Source organism: Hemitrygon akajei, chromosome 20 (assembly GCF_048418815.1).
Source record: "Hemitrygon akajei chromosome 20, sHemAka1.3, whole genome shotgun sequence".
Lineage (NCBI taxonomy): Eukaryota > Metazoa > Chordata > Chondrichthyes > Myliobatiformes > Dasyatidae > Hemitrygon > Hemitrygon akajei.
Window position 1 is genome coordinate 35,308,993 of NC_133143.1, and position 18,495 is coordinate 35,327,487.

General features: G+C 42.2%; 1 protein-coding gene across 2 annotated transcripts in view; it reads left to right on the top strand.

The window, feature by feature from the left end:
- tppp (tubulin polymerization promoting protein) overlaps positions 1-18,495 on the top strand; it is a 41,349-nt gene that overhangs the window by 13,944 nt on the left and 8,910 nt on the right. For both annotated transcript variants that reach the window (XM_073024165.1, XM_073024166.1), the window contains exon 2: positions 5,156-5,463. In XM_073024165.1, the coding sequence (XP_072880266.1) occupies positions 5,168-5,463 (296 nt within the window). In that variant the 5' untranslated portion in view covers positions 5,156-5,167. The remainder of the gene's footprint in view (positions 1-5,155; positions 5,464-18,495) is intronic.

The window sequence follows — 18,495 nt, forward strand, 5'->3', positions numbered from 1 at the left end:
CAGCAGAACTCACTCAGTGAGGATTGATGACATGGCCTCCTTACTATCCATCAACACCTCAGGGCTGCGTGCTTAGGCCCTTTGTCTACTGTTTATGCACACGATTCTAATGCTAAGTACAGCTGCAATGCCGTATACAATGACAGCATTTAGTGAGGTGGTGGAGTGTCACCTTCTCCATGGATTGTCACCTTGTTGTGGTGGAGAAGCTTGTGTGGTCCTGAGATCCCGAAAGCGATGCCGTCTGGAGCTATGAACCTGCTAGGGTCACCCGTAGCGGTAAGGTCGAGGGTGAGGTCCCTGACAAAGAACAATCCAACCAAGACCTCAACGGTGGAACAGGCAGAGAAGTTACTTCAAACTCAACGGCTGTGAAGGTGGATGAAGGCTGCAACAAATCCATCAGCTCCAATCGTCATGGTTTCCGTGCCATTGGAATCAGTTGGTTGATTTGTGAAGTATCGTGTGCTCCTTGGAGTGCAACATCAAGTACACATTAAACAAATACATGCACAGGCGTCTTCGCTCTGTGGGCCAGAAATGTAACCTCAATATCAACAATTGGGAAACCAATGCCAAGGACAGGAGAATCTGGCAAACTATCACCCGAGCAGGAACAGCAACTTTCGAAGGCAACAGATGTGCAGAATTAGAAGAAAAGAGAAGAAAATGGAAAGAGAGGCAGCAACAACCAAAGCCCGATCTGCCATCTGGAACTACCTGTCCTGCATGCGGAAGAACTTTCAAAGCCAAGATTGGACTCATAAGCCACTTGAGAGCTCATAAATAGATCAACGGAATGAAGACTGTCATCCTCGACCTCGAGGGATAGCCACGATGATGACAATGTGTCACCAAACAGGAATAAGATAGGACCCCTGGTTGAGTGTTGCTGCAACAACAAACTCTTGCTCCATGCCAGTAGAGCTGAAGAGCTGATTGAGGATAAATGTGCACCAGCTCCTCGGCAGACAAATGTGCAGCAGCTCCTTGGCAGATAAACATGAACCAGTCTACGTTGGGGTTTGGCAGTGGAGTGAGTTGGCAGCTCTCCATTCCTGCACTCAGATGCAATCACAAGAGTGGCAGCATCTTTGATTTCTTAGGGAGCTCATTGTGTCATCAAACACTCAAAAGAAACTTTGACAGATGTACTCCTGAAAGTGTCCTCATTGGTTATATCAAGATCTTGTACAGCAATTCAAATGTAAGAAGCTTCAGAGGTGGCGGTCTCTAATTAGTACATCATGGGCACGCCCCTTCCCTCCATTACCAGAGGCCCTGCCTCAAGTAGGCAATATTCATCATCAAAGATCACTGCCATCTGGGTCACGTCATCTTGCAGCTACCGTGAGGCAGGAGATGCAGAATGCTCTAGTCCCACACTACCAGGTTCAAGGGCAGCTTCTTGCCTTTAACCACTTTGTTCTTGAATAAACCTACACAATCCTGATCACTAGAGTTTAGCAAGATTATGAGCATGTTGGTCACTTTACACTAAAATGTACATTTCTTTGTTCTGTTTGTGCTCTTTCTTGTAACCGTTGTGCATAATTACCATTCAATTTGTGGTTTTCTTGTGAATGCTGCTCAGGTAATGTGTGCTTGTGATACTCCTGCAGGTAAGTATTTTACTCTACCTGTGCGTACATGTACTTGTTCAGATGACTGTAATCAAATTAATTACTCATTTATCTCATTGCTATTTGTGGGATTTTGCTTTCTTTAAATTGACATTGTGGTCGTGATAATTTTTCATGCGTACTTGGTCGCAATGTGCTTTGCAACTTTTCTACTACATAATATTGGTAATCATTTGCCAATGTTCTATAGATTCAGGAACAGTACCTGGGGATTGGAGGGTGGCTAATGTTGTCCCACTTTTCAAGAAAGGAGGGAGAGAGAAAACAGGGAATTATAGACCGGTTAGCCTGACGTCAGTGGTGGGAAAAATACTGGAGTCAATTATAAAAGAGGAAATTACGACACATTTGGATAGCAGTAGAAGGATCAGTCCGAGTCAGCATGGATTTATGAAGGGAAAATCATGCTTGACTAATCTTCTGGAGTTTTTTGAGGATGTAACTATGAAAATGGACAAGGGAGAGCCAGTGGATGTAGTGTACCTGCACTTTCAGAAAGCCTTTGATAAAGTCCCACATAGGAGATTAGTGGGCAAAATTAGGGCACATGGTATTGGGGGCAGAGTACTGACATGGATTGAAAATTGGCTGGCTGACAGGAAACAAAGAGTAGCGATTAACGGGTCCCTTTCGGAATGGCAGGCTGTGACCAGTGGGGTACCGCAAGGTTCGGTGCTGGGACCGCAGCTGTTTACAATATACGTTAATGATTTAGATGAAGGGATTAAAAGTAACATTAGCAAATTTGCCAATGACACAAAGCTGGGTGGCAGTGTGAAATGTCAGGAGGATGTTACGAGAATGCAGGGTGACTTGGTCAGGCTAGGTGAGTGGGCAAATGTATGGCAGATGCAGTTTAGTGTGGATAAATGTGAGGTTATCCACTTCGGAGGCAGGAACAGGAAGGCAGATTACTATCTAAATGGAGTCAAGTTAGGAAAAGGGGAAGTACAACGAGATCTAGGTGTTCTTGTACATCAGTCAATGAAAGCAAGCATGCAGGTTCAGCAGGCAGTGCAGAATTATAACAAGAAGAATTGAGTATAGGAGTAAAGAGGTCCTTTTGCAGTTGTACAGGGCCCTGGTGAGACCCCACCTGGAGTATTGTGTGCAGTTTTGGTCTCCAAATTTGAGGAAGGACATTCTTGCTATTGAGGGAGTGCAGTGTAGGTTCACAAGGTTAATTCCTGGAATGGCGGGACTGTCATATGTTGAAAGATTGGAGCGACTGGGCTTGTATACACTGAAATTTAGAAGAGTGAGAGGGGATCTGATTGAAACATATAAGATTATTGAGGGATTGGACACGCTGGAGGCAGGAAACATGTTCCCGCTGATGGGTGAGTCCAGAACTAGAGGCCACAGTTTAAGAATAAGGGGTAGGCCATTTAGAACAGAGATGCGGAAAAACTTTTCCACCCAGAGAATGGTGGATATGTGGAATGCTCTGCCCCAGAAGGCAGTGGAGGCCAAGTGTCTGGATGCTTTCAAGAGAGAGTTAGATAGAGCTCTTATAGATAGCGGGGTCAAGGGATATGGGGAGAGGGCAGGAACTAGGTACTGATTGTGTATGATCAGCCATGATCACAGTGAATGGTGGTGCTGCCTAGAAGGGCCGAATGGCCTACTCCTGCACCTACTGTCTATTGTCTATTATTCACTATGTAATATGCAAGTTCTACTAAAACCTGTAGTAAGTGCTGGATTCTGTGTTAAAGAGAGAATGTAACTGTGATGACACTGTTTGGATGGATCCTATTGACCATGCGAAGCAGTAATCATCAGAAGCATTTTTAGCTTTGTTAGCCTAAGGACTTTATTGGAACTGATCTGCACTTGCCCTTTATAAACCGGATTGTTACTTGCAAACTTACTTGTAACTCTCCTTGCCAATTATCAGGGTGTGAATTTAAAATCAGTTGCAAATTAACAGGTTATTACTGCAAAGTGAATTTGCTTTTTTTTTACAAACGTCTTAAGTCTGTTACAGACCACGGAGTCAAATTCTATATGATTATAATAATCTTACTTTAATTTCATGCATTGTTAAACTGCAAAGCTTTATCAGGATTAGCATGAGCAGACAATGCATTACAAATCTTGTTAACAGATCTTTTATACTGCTTTTATAAAAGTTTTAAATTAGTATAGACATAACAAATAATCCACTGGTAACTTCAGCAATGCTTGTTTATCTGGCTTGTTAGCTACTGAAATTGTAGATATAACATCTGACTTCCTAACTGATCTGCGCAATGTGTAACTACTCTGCACCAGCAAGTCTAGGACTAAGGATTAAAATGCAGAGAATGCACAGGTGAGTCGTGTCAGGTTAGGTTGCGTCTCTGGAGAAAGAGAAATTTAACTTTTCAGATTAACAAAGTTTCATCAGAAAGTTCGATTTAATATCTCCGGGAAACCTCTTTAACTATGTAGCAACTCCCTCAAACACTTTTTTAAAAAAAAATCAGATTTCCAGCATCTGCAGTTGCTTACTTTGCAGTCACAGGTCAGAAGATCTCAGAAAAGCAATGAGCAGACGATCTGATTATTCTGGTCAAGAGATCACTATTGACCAAGGGAATGTTAATAATCTTATTCTGAATACTAACTCCACCCTGATGCAAACTATATTTAAAGTCTCTCACGTTGAAACTCTGTTTCATACTAAATATATTATCCCAAAAGACAGTAGGTAAGTTGAGAACTGACTGTGCAGAATTCTAACTAGAAAAGAAAGCCGAGGTATTTGAAAATAATGTTCAATGCAATGTATTAATGCCATAAATGTAGCAGGTGTTGGGTGAGACCCGACGCAGACTGGGAGACCGTTTCGCTGAACACCTACGCTCTGTCCACCAGAGAAAGCAGGATCTCCCAGTGGCTACACATTTTAATTCCACGTCCATTCCCAGTCTGATATGTCTATCCATGGCCTCCTCTACTGTCAAGATGAAGCCATACTCAGGTTGGAGGAACAACACCTTATATACTGGCTGGGTAGCCTCCAACCTGATGGCATGAACATTGACTTCTCTAACTTCCATTAATGCCCCTCCTCCCCTTCTTACCCCATCTCTGACATATTTAGTTGTTTGTTTTTTTTCTCTCTCTCTGCCCATCAACCTGCCTGTTCTCCATCTCCCTCTGGTGCTCCCCCCCTCCCCCTTTCTTTCTCCCGAGGCCTGCCGTCCCATGATCCTTTCCCTTCTCCAGCTCTGTATCACTTTCGCCAATCACCTTTCCAGCTCTTAGCTTCATCCCACCCCCTCTGGTCTTCTCCTATCATTTTGCATTTCCCCCTCCCCCCACTACTTTCAAATCTCTTTGTATCTCTCCTTTCAGTTAGTCCTGACGAAGGGTCTCGGCCCGAAAAGTCGACAGTGCTTCTTCCTATTGATGCTGCCTGACCTGCTGTGTTCCACCAGCATTTTGTGTGAGGTGTCTACTTTTTTTTTGTTTTTTAATGCTCTCTGCTTAAGTATCTAATATTTATCCTTTATTTTCCCCAGGGCTGGGAAGATATGGCTGAATGCAAAGCCAAATCAGTAAGAGGAGCAGCTAAGAGTGAGCAGGCGAAGGGGAAAGAAACTAAATGTCATATGTCTGATTCGAACGGCACCAATGGAGGAGCTGCTGCAATGCAAGAACTCAGTGCCCTGGAAGAGGCCTTTAGGAGATTTGCTGTCCATGGAGACACGCGTGCCACGGGCAGAGATATGAATGGCAAAAATTGGTCAAAATTATGTAAAGACTGCAACATTATAGACAAGAAGAATGTGACAACCACGGATGTGGACATTGTGTTTTCCAAAGTCAAGTATGTCCTTCACAAACTGTCCAAACTCTCACCTGAAGTTATTTCTTAGTTAAACAAAGCACTTTAAAAGTTACAGTATTTTTAGTGCAACTTGGAGATGGATTCTATCAATTAACAATTATTTTTATTTTGTCCATGGGGAAGGTTGCAGAACCGTTTACGCCAGGATTTATTGTACATTCTTAATAGTCTTTGTGGTGAGCTAGAAACTGCACAGTCCTTCTGGTGAAGCTACTTTACAGAGTCGTCCTGTAGGGAACTTGGTTAGTGTGTGTCTTGGAGGGGAGTCTGCAGGTGCTGGTGATCCCGAATTCTTGCTGATGTTATCCTTTGGGAGCTGCTTTGAGATTAGCCACTGTGCGTTTTGTAGGTGATACCGCAGCCATAACCACAGTGATTCAGTAATGGTGAGAATACTGTTCAAGGTGATGGTTGAACTGTTGATATAATTGACTGCTTGGTCTGGATCTTCCCAAGTTGCCTAGGAGTTGAAGGAGATGTATTGACCCAGGTTTTTACATGGCAGAAAAGCAGAGTTGGGTCAAGCACGGCAGAATATATGGCCTTTGATCCGCTGTTGCAGCCAGTGTGTATGTACTGATCAGACCATCCTCACTTGTTGGAGGTGGTCATTGCTTTGAACATCTTCTCAGTTGAATTCTGAAATGTTTCTGGGTGGTTCTGCATGTGAGTATGTACTGCTACATTATTTTAGCTGTTGTCAATCAACCTAAGCACTATGAAATCATTGGCATGCATCCTTAGTGAATACATGATGGTGGAAATGTTGTTGAGAAAGTGGGTGGAAAATGGCATTCATTTGTTCTGAGATGATTGGTTCAAGCAACAATAACTTAGCTTTTTTATGCTGAGTTTTAATCCATTATATATCGGCTACAAGAGCAGATCAGTGGCCGGGTATTCTGCAGTGCTTTAATCCAGCCAATAGAAAGTTATACCTTAATCTCACTTTACTATTTTTAATAGCTTTATCTTACCGCATTTGGTTCAGGTGCTTCCATAGTAATGAGGAGGTGATTTCTTGTCTATGTTTGACCAGATGCCTCAGGATTTTGTGGTAGACAGGGTTAGCTTTGAGTCCATCACATTGATAGATGCTAAAGCCAGAGTGTAAATGAGTGCAAGTTTTCATCCCAAATGGGCCTTTGGGTTTTACACCACTATGGTTGTCAGCTCTTCATTCCAAGTTCACTCTCATATTAATTTGCAAAAAATCTATTTTATTCAAATTCAACAATTCATTTGTCGTCATTTCCATCAGTAAGTGTGTAGATGGCGTTGGTACCTCAAGAACGGTCATCTCACAGCCCAACCAGAAGCCCTGGTAGCACGTAGAGGAGCACTCCCTATTAAAAGCCTGGGACGCTGCCTTCAGGTCTAGCGACAGAACAGCTCCCAGAGCAACTAGAAGAAATGTCATCTTAGGCATCAAGAGGGTGAAGGCCACCTATGAGCAAAAAAAAAATTGAGGATCACCTTTCGAATAACGATTGCAGTGTATGTAACTGGGCATCTAGGGCATTACAGACTATGCAAGGAAAATCAGCATTAACTGCACGAGTGACTCCTCCCTGACACACTAAACAACTTTTATTCACGCATCCAGGCATGCAACACCACGCCGGCTTTGAAAGCTACCCCCTCCCAGGTGAGCAGCCATTATCTGTAACAGTAGCAGACGTGAGAAGGGCTCTAGAGAGTCAGCCCTCGTAAGGTGGCCAGACAGCATCCCGGGCTGAGTACTCAGAGTGTGCACACCAGCTCACTGAAGTCTTCACGGGCATCTTCAACACCTCACTCATCCAGGCTGCTGTCCCCGCATGCTTCAAATTGGCCACTATAATCCCTATACCAAAAGAACTCTTCAGAATCAAATGACTACTGCCAGAGGTACTGACACTAATGATCATGAAGTGCTTTGAATGGCTGATAATAGGACATATGAAAACTCCATTCCTGTCACATTGGACACTCGCCAGTGTGCCCACCTATAGAACTGCTCTACAACAGATGCCATAGCATCTGTCATGTGCCTGGCCCTGACACACCTAGAAAATAAGGACACAAGTCAGAACGCTGCTTCTGGATTTCAGTTTGGCATTTAACCTTATCGTCCCGCAGGCCTTGGTGAACAAACTGCTACTCCTAGGTCTAAATACACCACTGTGCAACTTGCTGGTGGACTTCCTAACAGACAGACCTCAGATGGTCAGGGTGCACAACTGCTGCTCCTTCCCCATCTTCAACACGGGTGCCCGTGTGCCTAGGGCAGCGTGCTGAGCCCATTGCTGTATAGACTCTGCTCGCACATCCACACACCTGAACAGTCACGTTGTCAAGCTCGCCGATGACATGACAGTGGTGTGACTCCTCACCAACACCGATGAGATGGTCTACAGAGGGGTGAGAGAGCTCAAGGCCTGGTGACAAGCAAATAACCTTTTCCTTAATGTCAGCAAGGCAAAAGAGATGATTATCGAATTCCAAGAGAGCTTGTACCTCTTACACGCCCCTTTACCTCGACAGCACAGCAGTGGAAACTGCATGGGGATTCAAACTCCTGGGAGCGTACATCGCACACAACTTCTCATGGTCCCAGAACGCATCCTACACAGTCAGAAAAGCTCACCAATGCTTCTACTTTCTGAAGAGAGCTGGACTTTGCACTTCCAAGTTCATGTCATTCTACAGACGTGCAATAGAGAGCATCCTAACAAACTGCATCACTATTTGGTACAGAAACTGCACTGAGGTGGGCAGGAAGGCTCCACCATGGGTAGTCAAAACTGCCATTGCATCACTGGCACTAGCCTGCTTGCCATCAAGGCCATACAGTAAGATACTGAAAAAGATCAGTAACATCATGAAGGGTCCTACCCATCTTGCTTGTGGACTGTTTGTCCCAATCCCATTAGGGGGAAGGCTACATAGCATCCATGGCAGGATCACCAGACTCACAGTTACTGTCCCCCAGCAGTAAGGGTGATCAACATTCTACACATTAACTCCACTGTTGCTTTATTATTTCCTGTCAGTCAGCCTTATTGCCGTACAACTAGTCTATATGTATATAAGCTACTTATATTTATTTTTTAAATTATTGTTCTTTTGTGTTTTTTTTGTGCTACATCAGATCTAGCGTAACCATTATTTCTTCTTTACACTTAACATTAAGCAATCTTGAATCTTGTCTATCCTTAGTTTTCTCAAACAGAATTCATTAAACCTACTGCATCTGGTGATACTTTGGACTAATTATCTTTCAGGAAAAACCCATTCTCTCATGACCCAGTCTGAACCGTCAAGTATGTACAACTAAACCCACATCAAAGTGACCTTAACTATTCCCTGAAACTACTCAGTTGGATCTTTACTCAGTTCAAAAAGGCATCTGTTAATTTCACAACCATGTTGGGTCAGAAAAGGGGTGATTGATAAGTCATCCTCACTAATGACAACCATGTCCAGTAATTGAATTTGTTACTTGTGGCCTTTCAACTGAATTACAGCAGACTGATGTCAACTGCAGGGACATCAGTGAGAAATGTTAAATTGTCCTCCTGCTGTCTCTATTTTTTTTCCTTGTGTTTTCACGGGAGTGACTAGTTTTACTGTTAACCTCTTGATCGGCTGTTTTGCTCACACAGATTTCTCTAATTTCATTGTTTTTATCAGTAGTTGCTTTTTCATCTGAGAGCATTTGAACCCTGAATTGGAGGAGAAAGTAGCGGTTAAAAATAAAATGTTGCAGATGCTGAACTTTGGAGCTAGAATCACAGCTAAAATCACAGGCGGAGTCCCTGGCAAGAGAAGCAAAGTTAACATGTCAGGTTGAGGGCTTTTCCTCTGGACTGGAAGGAGAGAGCAGTACATCATGGGGACTATACCAAACACAATGCTAAATAAATGTAATTCTCTTCTACTTCACATGATCCATATCCCTCCACTCCCTGCTTATCCGTGTGTCTATCTGGAAGCCAGCCACATCATGGTCCCACTTCTACTCCTGGTATCCTGTTCAGGCACCCAGCACCCTCTGTGCGAAGACAAAACCTGCCCTGCGTCTCCACTTTAAATTTTATCCCTCTCACTTTAAATGCTTTCAAATCCCTTTCAAATGTGTCCTTTCTACCCTGGGGAGCAAGATATGGCAGCTTTCAGTGAGCTAGAGAGCAGTGTGAGGAGCGGGGCAAGGAAAGAAGACTGCAGTTGTGTGGAAATTGTCACTGATTAAATGACAACACACGGCAAAATGTCAGTTCAGGAATGGTGTGAGTGGCAACAACAGAACCATTACCAATCCGAGAAAACGCAAACACAGTTATTGCTATTGAGTCTGGAAGATGAGCTACTGTTCCTGGTGCTTCCATTCTGTTTGATTAGTCTATTATAGAGGATGGGGACAGAGCACAAGGAATGGGTAGATAACATTGTGCATCAGTTTCAAACATGAAAGCAAATATTTCTAGTGTCCATGGTAAATTTAGGATGGTGGAATGAATCCTTGTTTTACTTAGTGGAATAGCCAAAAATTATTAATGATATGTTGCTTTATGCTAAAAAAATCTTAGAATTCTAGTTGGGATATTTCCAAATGAGGCTCACTAAATGAAAGGTTATCAGTGAATTGAAATGGTTAAGAATAGTCTACACAATTGATAGCATGTCATCTTGAACAAAAGTCTGAGTTTGGTTTACTTCTAAGCTTGCAAAATGTTTCCTGACACTAAATATTCACCTTGGTTTAGATCCAGTAACTTCATTTGTATTGCAAATTGATTTTTTTAAAGAGGCTTATGAATCTAATTGGGAGCCACTAGTATCTAGAATTTATAATCACTGCATTAATGTGGTGATACCCCATCCATTTTAGATACTGATACTGAGCCATTACATTATGGGGTTTGTGAAAAATATGTTGGCTGCTATTCTTCTGAAATGAAATAGAGGTCAAAAAGTTGTCCATGGACTCTGATAAGGGTAAGAGTATCTGAATAGCCGCTTTCTTCAGGCGTGTTTTGGAAGTTAGCTTCATCAGTTAATCATTAACATTCAGCAAACAAGTGAAAAACAGATAAAAAGATTGAGTGGAATAGCTTTTGGTGGAGCAGGAAATATTGAAAATCAATACACTATCTTGAATCATCTTGTGTATTGTAAATTAATCTGTGGTTTAAAGGCTGTTGAAAAATTCAGAAAATAAAACCTTGAAAATAAGGGCTCTTGGTCAGACCATTTTTAATTTCAAATTTCTTAAACCTGCTGCTAGAAATATGATGTATGTAATCTGCAATTCATTTTGATGCCTTGATACACTTAGGGAGCTCTCAAACTTCCCCAAGTTGTGACTTCAGTTTTACAATGCACAAGTTAGCATCAGAGTTTAGAGGATAAGGAAATTGTCTGAAGCTATAAATTTAGGTTGTAGAGTAAGCTGTGAGGCAGAAACAAGGAATCTGTAAAGGGACGGGGTTAGATTAATAAATTAAAAGGTGGAATTTCACTTGGGGGAAATAGAAGGCTATTCCATTTGGTTGGAGAAAGTTTTTTTTTAAACTGGCAAGAAGCTTGTAAATGTTGCTGTTCAGTGTGGTTGTGCCCTTGAATGCAAAACACAGGAAGTTACTATGAGCAATTGTGTAGGCAAAGTTATTTTGGCCGTCATTCTGAGGAGCTTAGAGTGTAGGACAAATGAAATCTTAATGTAATTATACAAAGTTTTGAAGGGAATATGCCTAAAATATCATGTGCAGTTTTCTTCTCTGAACCAAAGGATGGTGATGTGCACCATTGTAGCTGGTAAGCAATGTTCAATCTGTTAATTTCTGTTTGGGAAACAGAAGAGGATGAGAAGTGATCTTATAGAAACAAGAACTGAGAATGCGTACAATAGTAAATACCATGCAGCTCTCTTCCCCAGAGAGTCCAGAATGGTTGGGGAAGATTGTTGGTGATTGTTGGATGAAATAACTTGGTAAGATTATTTAGCTCAGACAGAAAGAAATATGCTCCATTCTGTATATACTGACTCTGATCCTCTGATGAGGACTGGCTTACAGACCTGTTTTCCTCCTCCTGAAGGCAATAATCAGCTCCTACCACTTAGCCAGATATTCAATCTTCCTCTTAGATGCCACCTTTGATTTGACCGATGAGAGTGGTCTAACCTGCAAACTTGAATATGGCATCAGAGCTGTGCTTAACCTCATAGACATTGGTATAAAGTGAGCAGAGCAGAGGGGCCAAGCACACAGCCTTGTGGTGCATGTGTGCTGATGGAGATTGTGGAGGGGATGTTACCAATCCCAACTGACTGGAGTCTGCAAGTGAGGATCCAAGTGTACAAGGAATTCTGGCACAGAGTTGTGTGCCCTTGCTGCTTGTGTTCTTAGGTTTTAAATTCTGATGCACAGTAAAGCTTTAGTTTGTTGTTCCCGTCTTTATTGCTCTCAACTTTTCAACAAAGCAAAATGAGAATTTGGATTTGCGTAGTCATGAAGGTAGTAGCAGTAATGTAAAATTGCTTTAGTTTGAATTTGGAGTTTTTAGATAATTATTCTGATGAAAATTGATTCTAAGCATATACAATTAGCTTTTTTTGTGTTTGTTTTTTTATTAAACACTCTACAAAAGAACAGAAGTTCTAAAAGCGAGTTCAAATGCTACAAAACACGTCTGAAGTCAACTGCGACTGAAGTGGTTGGACAATTAGAGAAGCTGTTCAGCAATCCTAGTCAATAATGCATTAAAAAGACAGTTCAACAATATTTAACATTGAATTTCATACAATCATCACAGCCCCAGGACATTACTACAGAAATTCTGTAGGGTATTTCCTGTACCATGGGCAGCTGTGTCATCAATGCCGGCCTTCTACCATGAGATCTGAAATAGGAATATTTTCTGATTGCGCCATTTTCAGTTCCATTCCCAACTCCTCAGCCACTGATGCAGGCCATAGCTGCTTTTACCAAAGCCCAAAATGACATTCAGGCATGGATTAATAACTAGCAAGTAATATTTTTGCCTCGAAGTTACAGGTGCTACCTTTCATAAGACGATGCCTTGACCTCATCTTTGATATTGTCATAGATATCCATGTGCCACCATTGGCCAGAAACTCCACACAAATTACAGGCAATTCAGATGTTGGGTAACATCTGGTGCAGGGGTTCTCAACCTTTTTTAAAACCCATGGACTGATACCATTAAGCAAAGTGTCTGTGAACCCCAGGTTGGGAGCCCCAGCTGTAAATTCACCTGATGCCCCAGGACCTTTCCAGTATTTATATGGTACAAGTATGGAGCATGAGAAAGTGTGCGGGTTGTGTTAGTAACCATTCTTGCTACTTGATGCCCCTTTGGATCTCTTATCTACGAAAAGTGGTGCATAGGAGAGGGTTAAGAAGTTCACAAGGATGATTCTGGGAATGAAAGGGGTGTTGATGGCTCTGGGCCCATTATCACTGAAGTTTAGAAGAATGAGGGGAAATCTCATTGAAACCTATTGAATATTGACAGGCCTAGACAAGGGAGAGGTTGTTTCATGTAGTGGGGGAATCTAGACCAGAGGCCAAAGCCTCAGCAGAGAGAAGGGGAGGAACTTCTTTAGCCAGAGGGTAGTCGATCTGTGGAATTCATTGCCACAAATGGTTGTGGAGGCTAAGTCATTGTGCATACTTAAAATGAAGGTTGATAGGTTCTTGATTAGTAAAGGGAGAATGCAGGAGACTGGGGTGGAGAGGGTTAAGTCTGACATGATAGAATAGTGGAGCAGGCTCAGTGGGCCGTATGGCCTAATTCTGCTCCTATGTCTTATGGTCTCCTGTGTCAAACTTTAAAATTGCAGTGTGAACTGTTAAAATTGATCTTAAAAATGTCACCTGGAAGTAGCCGAGTATTCATGAGTTTTGAACGTTACTGGCTTTCAAGATGTATTACTCTGTAGACTGCAGTAATGACTGGCTCTCATTGGAGAGAATTCTTCTTGCCCACATAGAATAATAGTTCAGTATGAATTAGACAGGCCAAATGGCCTGTTTCTGTGCTGTAGTTCTGTTTTGTTCTGTCTATTATTTTGAGGTGATGAGCAGTGCTGTTTTAATTTTTATTTTTTTAAAGCTTTCCTGTTTTATGTTTGTGATTTTTAAGGCTGATTTCTTGGAAAGTATAAACCTTGAGACTCCCTTTTTGCCAGCTCCTGCGGCTGTGAACTGAAGATGGTTCTACTTTAAGAGCTATTACTCTTCAAGTGCCAATTGCTATTATATTTCAGTACTTAAGAAGCTGGAATGCGAGGTTTGTGTTTATAGATGGAAGTAAAGTATGTAAAACCAAAGACCTCATGCAAGAACTTTATAAGCTAGTGATTATGCCTTTACTGAAGAAGTGTGGAAAATTCTAGATGTTCTACCTCAGGAAAGATTAGAAGTTTTGGGTATAGAGGAAGCTGGTAAGGCTGAAAAAGGTAAAATTAATTTCATGGAGAGAAAAGGTGGAACAGTGTACTTCTGAAGCTTTTCAGGATCCTGTTGAAATTTTCAAGATGACAGACATTGTGTATTTAATATTTCAGTAATGCTTGAATAATGTAAATATGTAATCGAGAATGCTTAACATAATTACAGATTGTATGTCGAAGTATGAGAATGGCATACATCATTATGCCACCATGTCTTGTGTGCGAGCCTCACACAAAAAGTAAAACCAAACTAAAGTAGATAACACACTACTCCATGGCTCCATGTTTTTTCATTCAATTAATTTTAGTGTTTCAAAACATGACAACAGGTTTTTGATGTAGAAAATGTTTTCCCTCTGATGCATTGCTTAATCTAGTGAAGGCCAGGGATTCAGTGATCTAGGACCTGGAAATCCTTTTTGTTTTTGGTTGGATAACTGTCTCATCTGGAATGTTCTACTGAATAATGTGGTTATTCTAGAAATTTTCAAAGGGAGTTGGACAAGTGCTTGAGGAATGTGAACTCTTGGGGTATTGTATGAGTAGCAGGTTGCGAGTGCAATTTCTGGTAATCATTTCCATTTCTCTTTATATTGGCTAACAAAGGTAAAGGAATGACAGCATCTTCAAATTTCTATAAACATGACTATTTAGAATATGAAATAGTACAACATAGGAATAGGACTGAAGTTCACAATGTCTCTGCTGAGTTTGATGCCAAATTAAGCTAATCTCTTCTGCCTGCACATGATCTAAATCCACCATTCACTACATATTCATGTGCTTATCTAACCCCTGAATACCCCTGTTGTATGTTCTTCCACCACTATCCCTGGTGGTGTGCTCCAGGCACCTACCACAGTGTGTTTTTTTTTTAAAAAACGTGTTCCACTCACTCCCTTTAAATCTCCCACTTCTCACTTTAAAGCTTTGACTTTTAGAATTTGCCATGTTTACCCTGGGTAAAAGATTCTAGCTGTCAACCTTATTTATGCCTCTCATTTTATAATTATCTGTTCGGTCTTTCTTTCTGTACAAAAATGAGTTTCAGAAGTCATATATGGTGACATATACACTCAGTGGCCACTTTATTAGGCGCAGGGGTGGAACCTGGTGTGGTTTCTGCTGCTTTAGCCCATCCACTTCAAGATTCAATATGTTATTTGTTCAGCGATGCTTTTGTAACACATGGTTATTTGGGTTATTGTTGCCCTCCTGTCTGGCATTTCTCATTAACACGACACTTCCGCTCACTGCATGTTTCTTGTTTCTCGCACCATTCTTTGTAAACTCTGGAGACTGTTTTGTGTGAAAATCCCTGGAGATGAGCAGGTTCTGAGATATTTAAACCTGCCCGTCTGGCACCAGCAATCATTCCATTGTCAAAGTCACTTAGATCACATATCTTCCACATTCTGATGTTTGGTCTGAACACCAGCTGAACACTCTTGACCTTGTCTGCATGCCTTTATGCATTGAGTTGATGTTACATGGTTGGATGATTAAATATTTGCATCAATGTACATATTAAAGTGGCCACTGAGTGCATGTACTTTGATAATAAATTAACCTTGAACTTCAGCCTCCAATGCTCCAGAGAAAACAGTCCTAATACCTTCTAATCTGGGTAGTATCATGGTAAACCTCTGTAAAGTCTCCACGTCATTCCTGTGATGGAGTGGTCAGAATTGCACACAATGCCCCAAGTGCAGCTTAACTAAAGCTTTGTACAGCTGCAACGTGACTTCCTCACTCTTGTTCTCTATGCACCCTGTGATGAAGACAAGCAAGCCATATGGAGTCTTTACCACTCTCTTCTACTCGCGTTGCCACTTTCGGGGTTTAGCACTCTCTTCTACTCGCATTGCCACTTTCGGGGTTTACCACTCTATTCTACTCGCGTTGCCACTTTCGGGGTTTAGCACTCTCTTCTACTCGCGTTGCCACTTTCGGGGTTTACCACTCTATTCTACTCGCGTTGCCACTTTCGGGGTTTAGCACTCTATTCTACTCGCGTTGCCACTTTCGGGGTTTACCACTCTATTCTACTCGCGTTGCCACTTTCGGGGTTTACCACTCTATTCTACTCGCGTTGCCACTTTCGGGGTTTACCACTCTATTCTACTCGCGTTGCCACTTTCGGGGTTTAGCACTCTCTTCTACTCGCGTTGCCACTTTCGGGGTTTAGCACTCTATTCTACTCGCGTTGCCACTTTCGGGGTTTAGCACTCTCTTCTACTCGCGTTGCCACTTTCGGGGTTTACCACTCTATTCTACTCGCGTTGCCACTTTCGGGGTTTAGCACTCTCTTCTACTCGCGTTGCCACTTTCGGGGTTTACCACTCTATTCTACTCGCGTTGCCACTTTCGGGGTTTACCACTCTATTCTACTCGCGTTGCCACTTTCGGGGTTTACCACTCTATTCTACTCGCGTTGCCACTTTCGGGGTTTAGCACTCTCTTCTACTCGCGTTGCCACTTTCGGGGTTTAGCACTCTATTCTACTTGCGTTGCCACTTTCGGGGTTTACCACTCTCTTCTACTCGCGTTGCCACTTTCGGGGTTTACCACTCTCTTCTACTCGCGTTGCCACTTTCGGGGTTTAGCACTCTCTTCTACTCGCGTTGCCACTTTCGGGGTTTAGCACTCTATTCTACTCGCGTTGCCACTTTCGGGGTTTAGCACTCTATTCTACTCGCGTTGCCACTTTCGGGGTTTAGCACTCTATTCTACTTGCGTTGCCACTTTCGGGGTTTACCACTCTCTTCTACTCGCGTTGCCACTTTCGGGGTTTAGCACTCTCTTCTACTCGCGTTGCCACTTTTGGGGTTTACCACTCTCTTCTACTCGCGTTGCCACTTTCGGGGTTTAGCACTCTCTTCTACTCGCGTTGCCACTTTCGGGGTTTAGCACTCTATTCTACTCGCGTTGCCACTTTCGGGGAGCTGCATCTCGATGGATGGACAATGCAGCCCTGATGCTCTGCAATACACCAACCTCAAATATGTATCTCTGAAGCCAACTTTTTGAATAATTGGTGCTTGCAAGTGAGCTTAATCTCTCCACTCTCCTCTGAAACTTTGTCAATGCTCGAGTTTCGAAGCCTTCCCTCGAAGTGGATCAATTGAATGTAATTATTAGTCTGTTTTTCTCCCCTTATTTTTCCCTGCCGCACGGAGAAGAGCGGAAAATGCAGCAAGATGTTGCAGTTTGGAATGTGCTTGCTGAAAGTGTGGTGAAAACAGTTCCAATTGTAAAACTTAAAAGGGAACACACACTTGAAAAGAAACAAAATCAGATGTATTGGAAGAAAGTGGTAGCTACCTTCTTTCAAAGGGCTTTATGATAGCCTTAAAGGTCTCTTAATGTAATCTAAGATATTATGAAATGTTGATGATGTTGTAACACTGCCTTATGGATCTTTCTACTCTCCACATTCTGTAGGAATAGAAATGTCATATAAGTTGTACTGAAATTAAATTACTTAAAGCAAACCTTGTCTAGTATTGATGCTTTATGATGAGCAATATAAATTATTAAACAAATATGGCTGTGTGGCCTCTTGTTTGGAGACTGGATTGTATATTCTAAGATAACAGTACTTTGGCAATGTTGAACGTGGTGACAGCTTTTGGGTGAGATGTTGTATCAAAACCCAGATTACCCTGGCAAGTGGCCACAAAAGATCTCTCAGCAAGACTTTGAAATAGAGTAGGTGAGTTCTGGCCAGTGTCAGGACCAATATTCATCCATCTCCCATCGTCACTAAAAGCAGATAATCTGCTTACTTATTTTATTGCTGTTTGTGAGAGATTACTGTGTGTGGGTTAACACTGACTATGTTTCAAAGGTACTTGATTGGCATTAGGATGCATTGGGATAGTCTGAGAATGTAGAAAAAATTGACCCTGAAATTCAGGCATATTTGATTAAACAAGAAAGGAAGTTAAGAGTTAAACTTGCAGGAAATTAGGAGAACTCCCATTTGTTATGTCCAAGGTTTTCCATGTTTTTGGAGAAAAGTCCTGATATTACTTTAGGTGCAGTCCTAATTTGTGCAGATTGTGGAAGGGAGATGCTTGATGTGTTCTACTTGTGTCTGAAAACATCAAACACAGAAATAAACTAGTCTCACAGGCTCACTGTAAATATGTGACAGGACATGCTGCATGTGTGCAATTAGACTGCCTTCTGACCTCTTCTGCTTGCGACTCACTCCACACTGGCAGATTCTCCCACAAACAAGCAAATCTGCAGATGCTGGAAATCCAGGCAACACACACAAAGTGCTGGAGGAACACAGCAGGCCAGGCAGCATCTATGGAAAAGAGTTCAGTCGGCGTTTTGGGCTGAGGCCCTTCGGCAGGACTGAGGGTCTCGGCCCAAAACGTCGACTCTTCGCTTTTCCACAGATGCTCCCTGGCCTGTTGAGTTCCTCTAGCATTTTGTGCGTGTTGCCTGTCAGTTCCTCCCTCAGCAGACATCATTAAATCAGATCATCTGGTCATTATTTCTTCGTTGTTTGTGTAAGCAACGTGAAGATTGGTTGC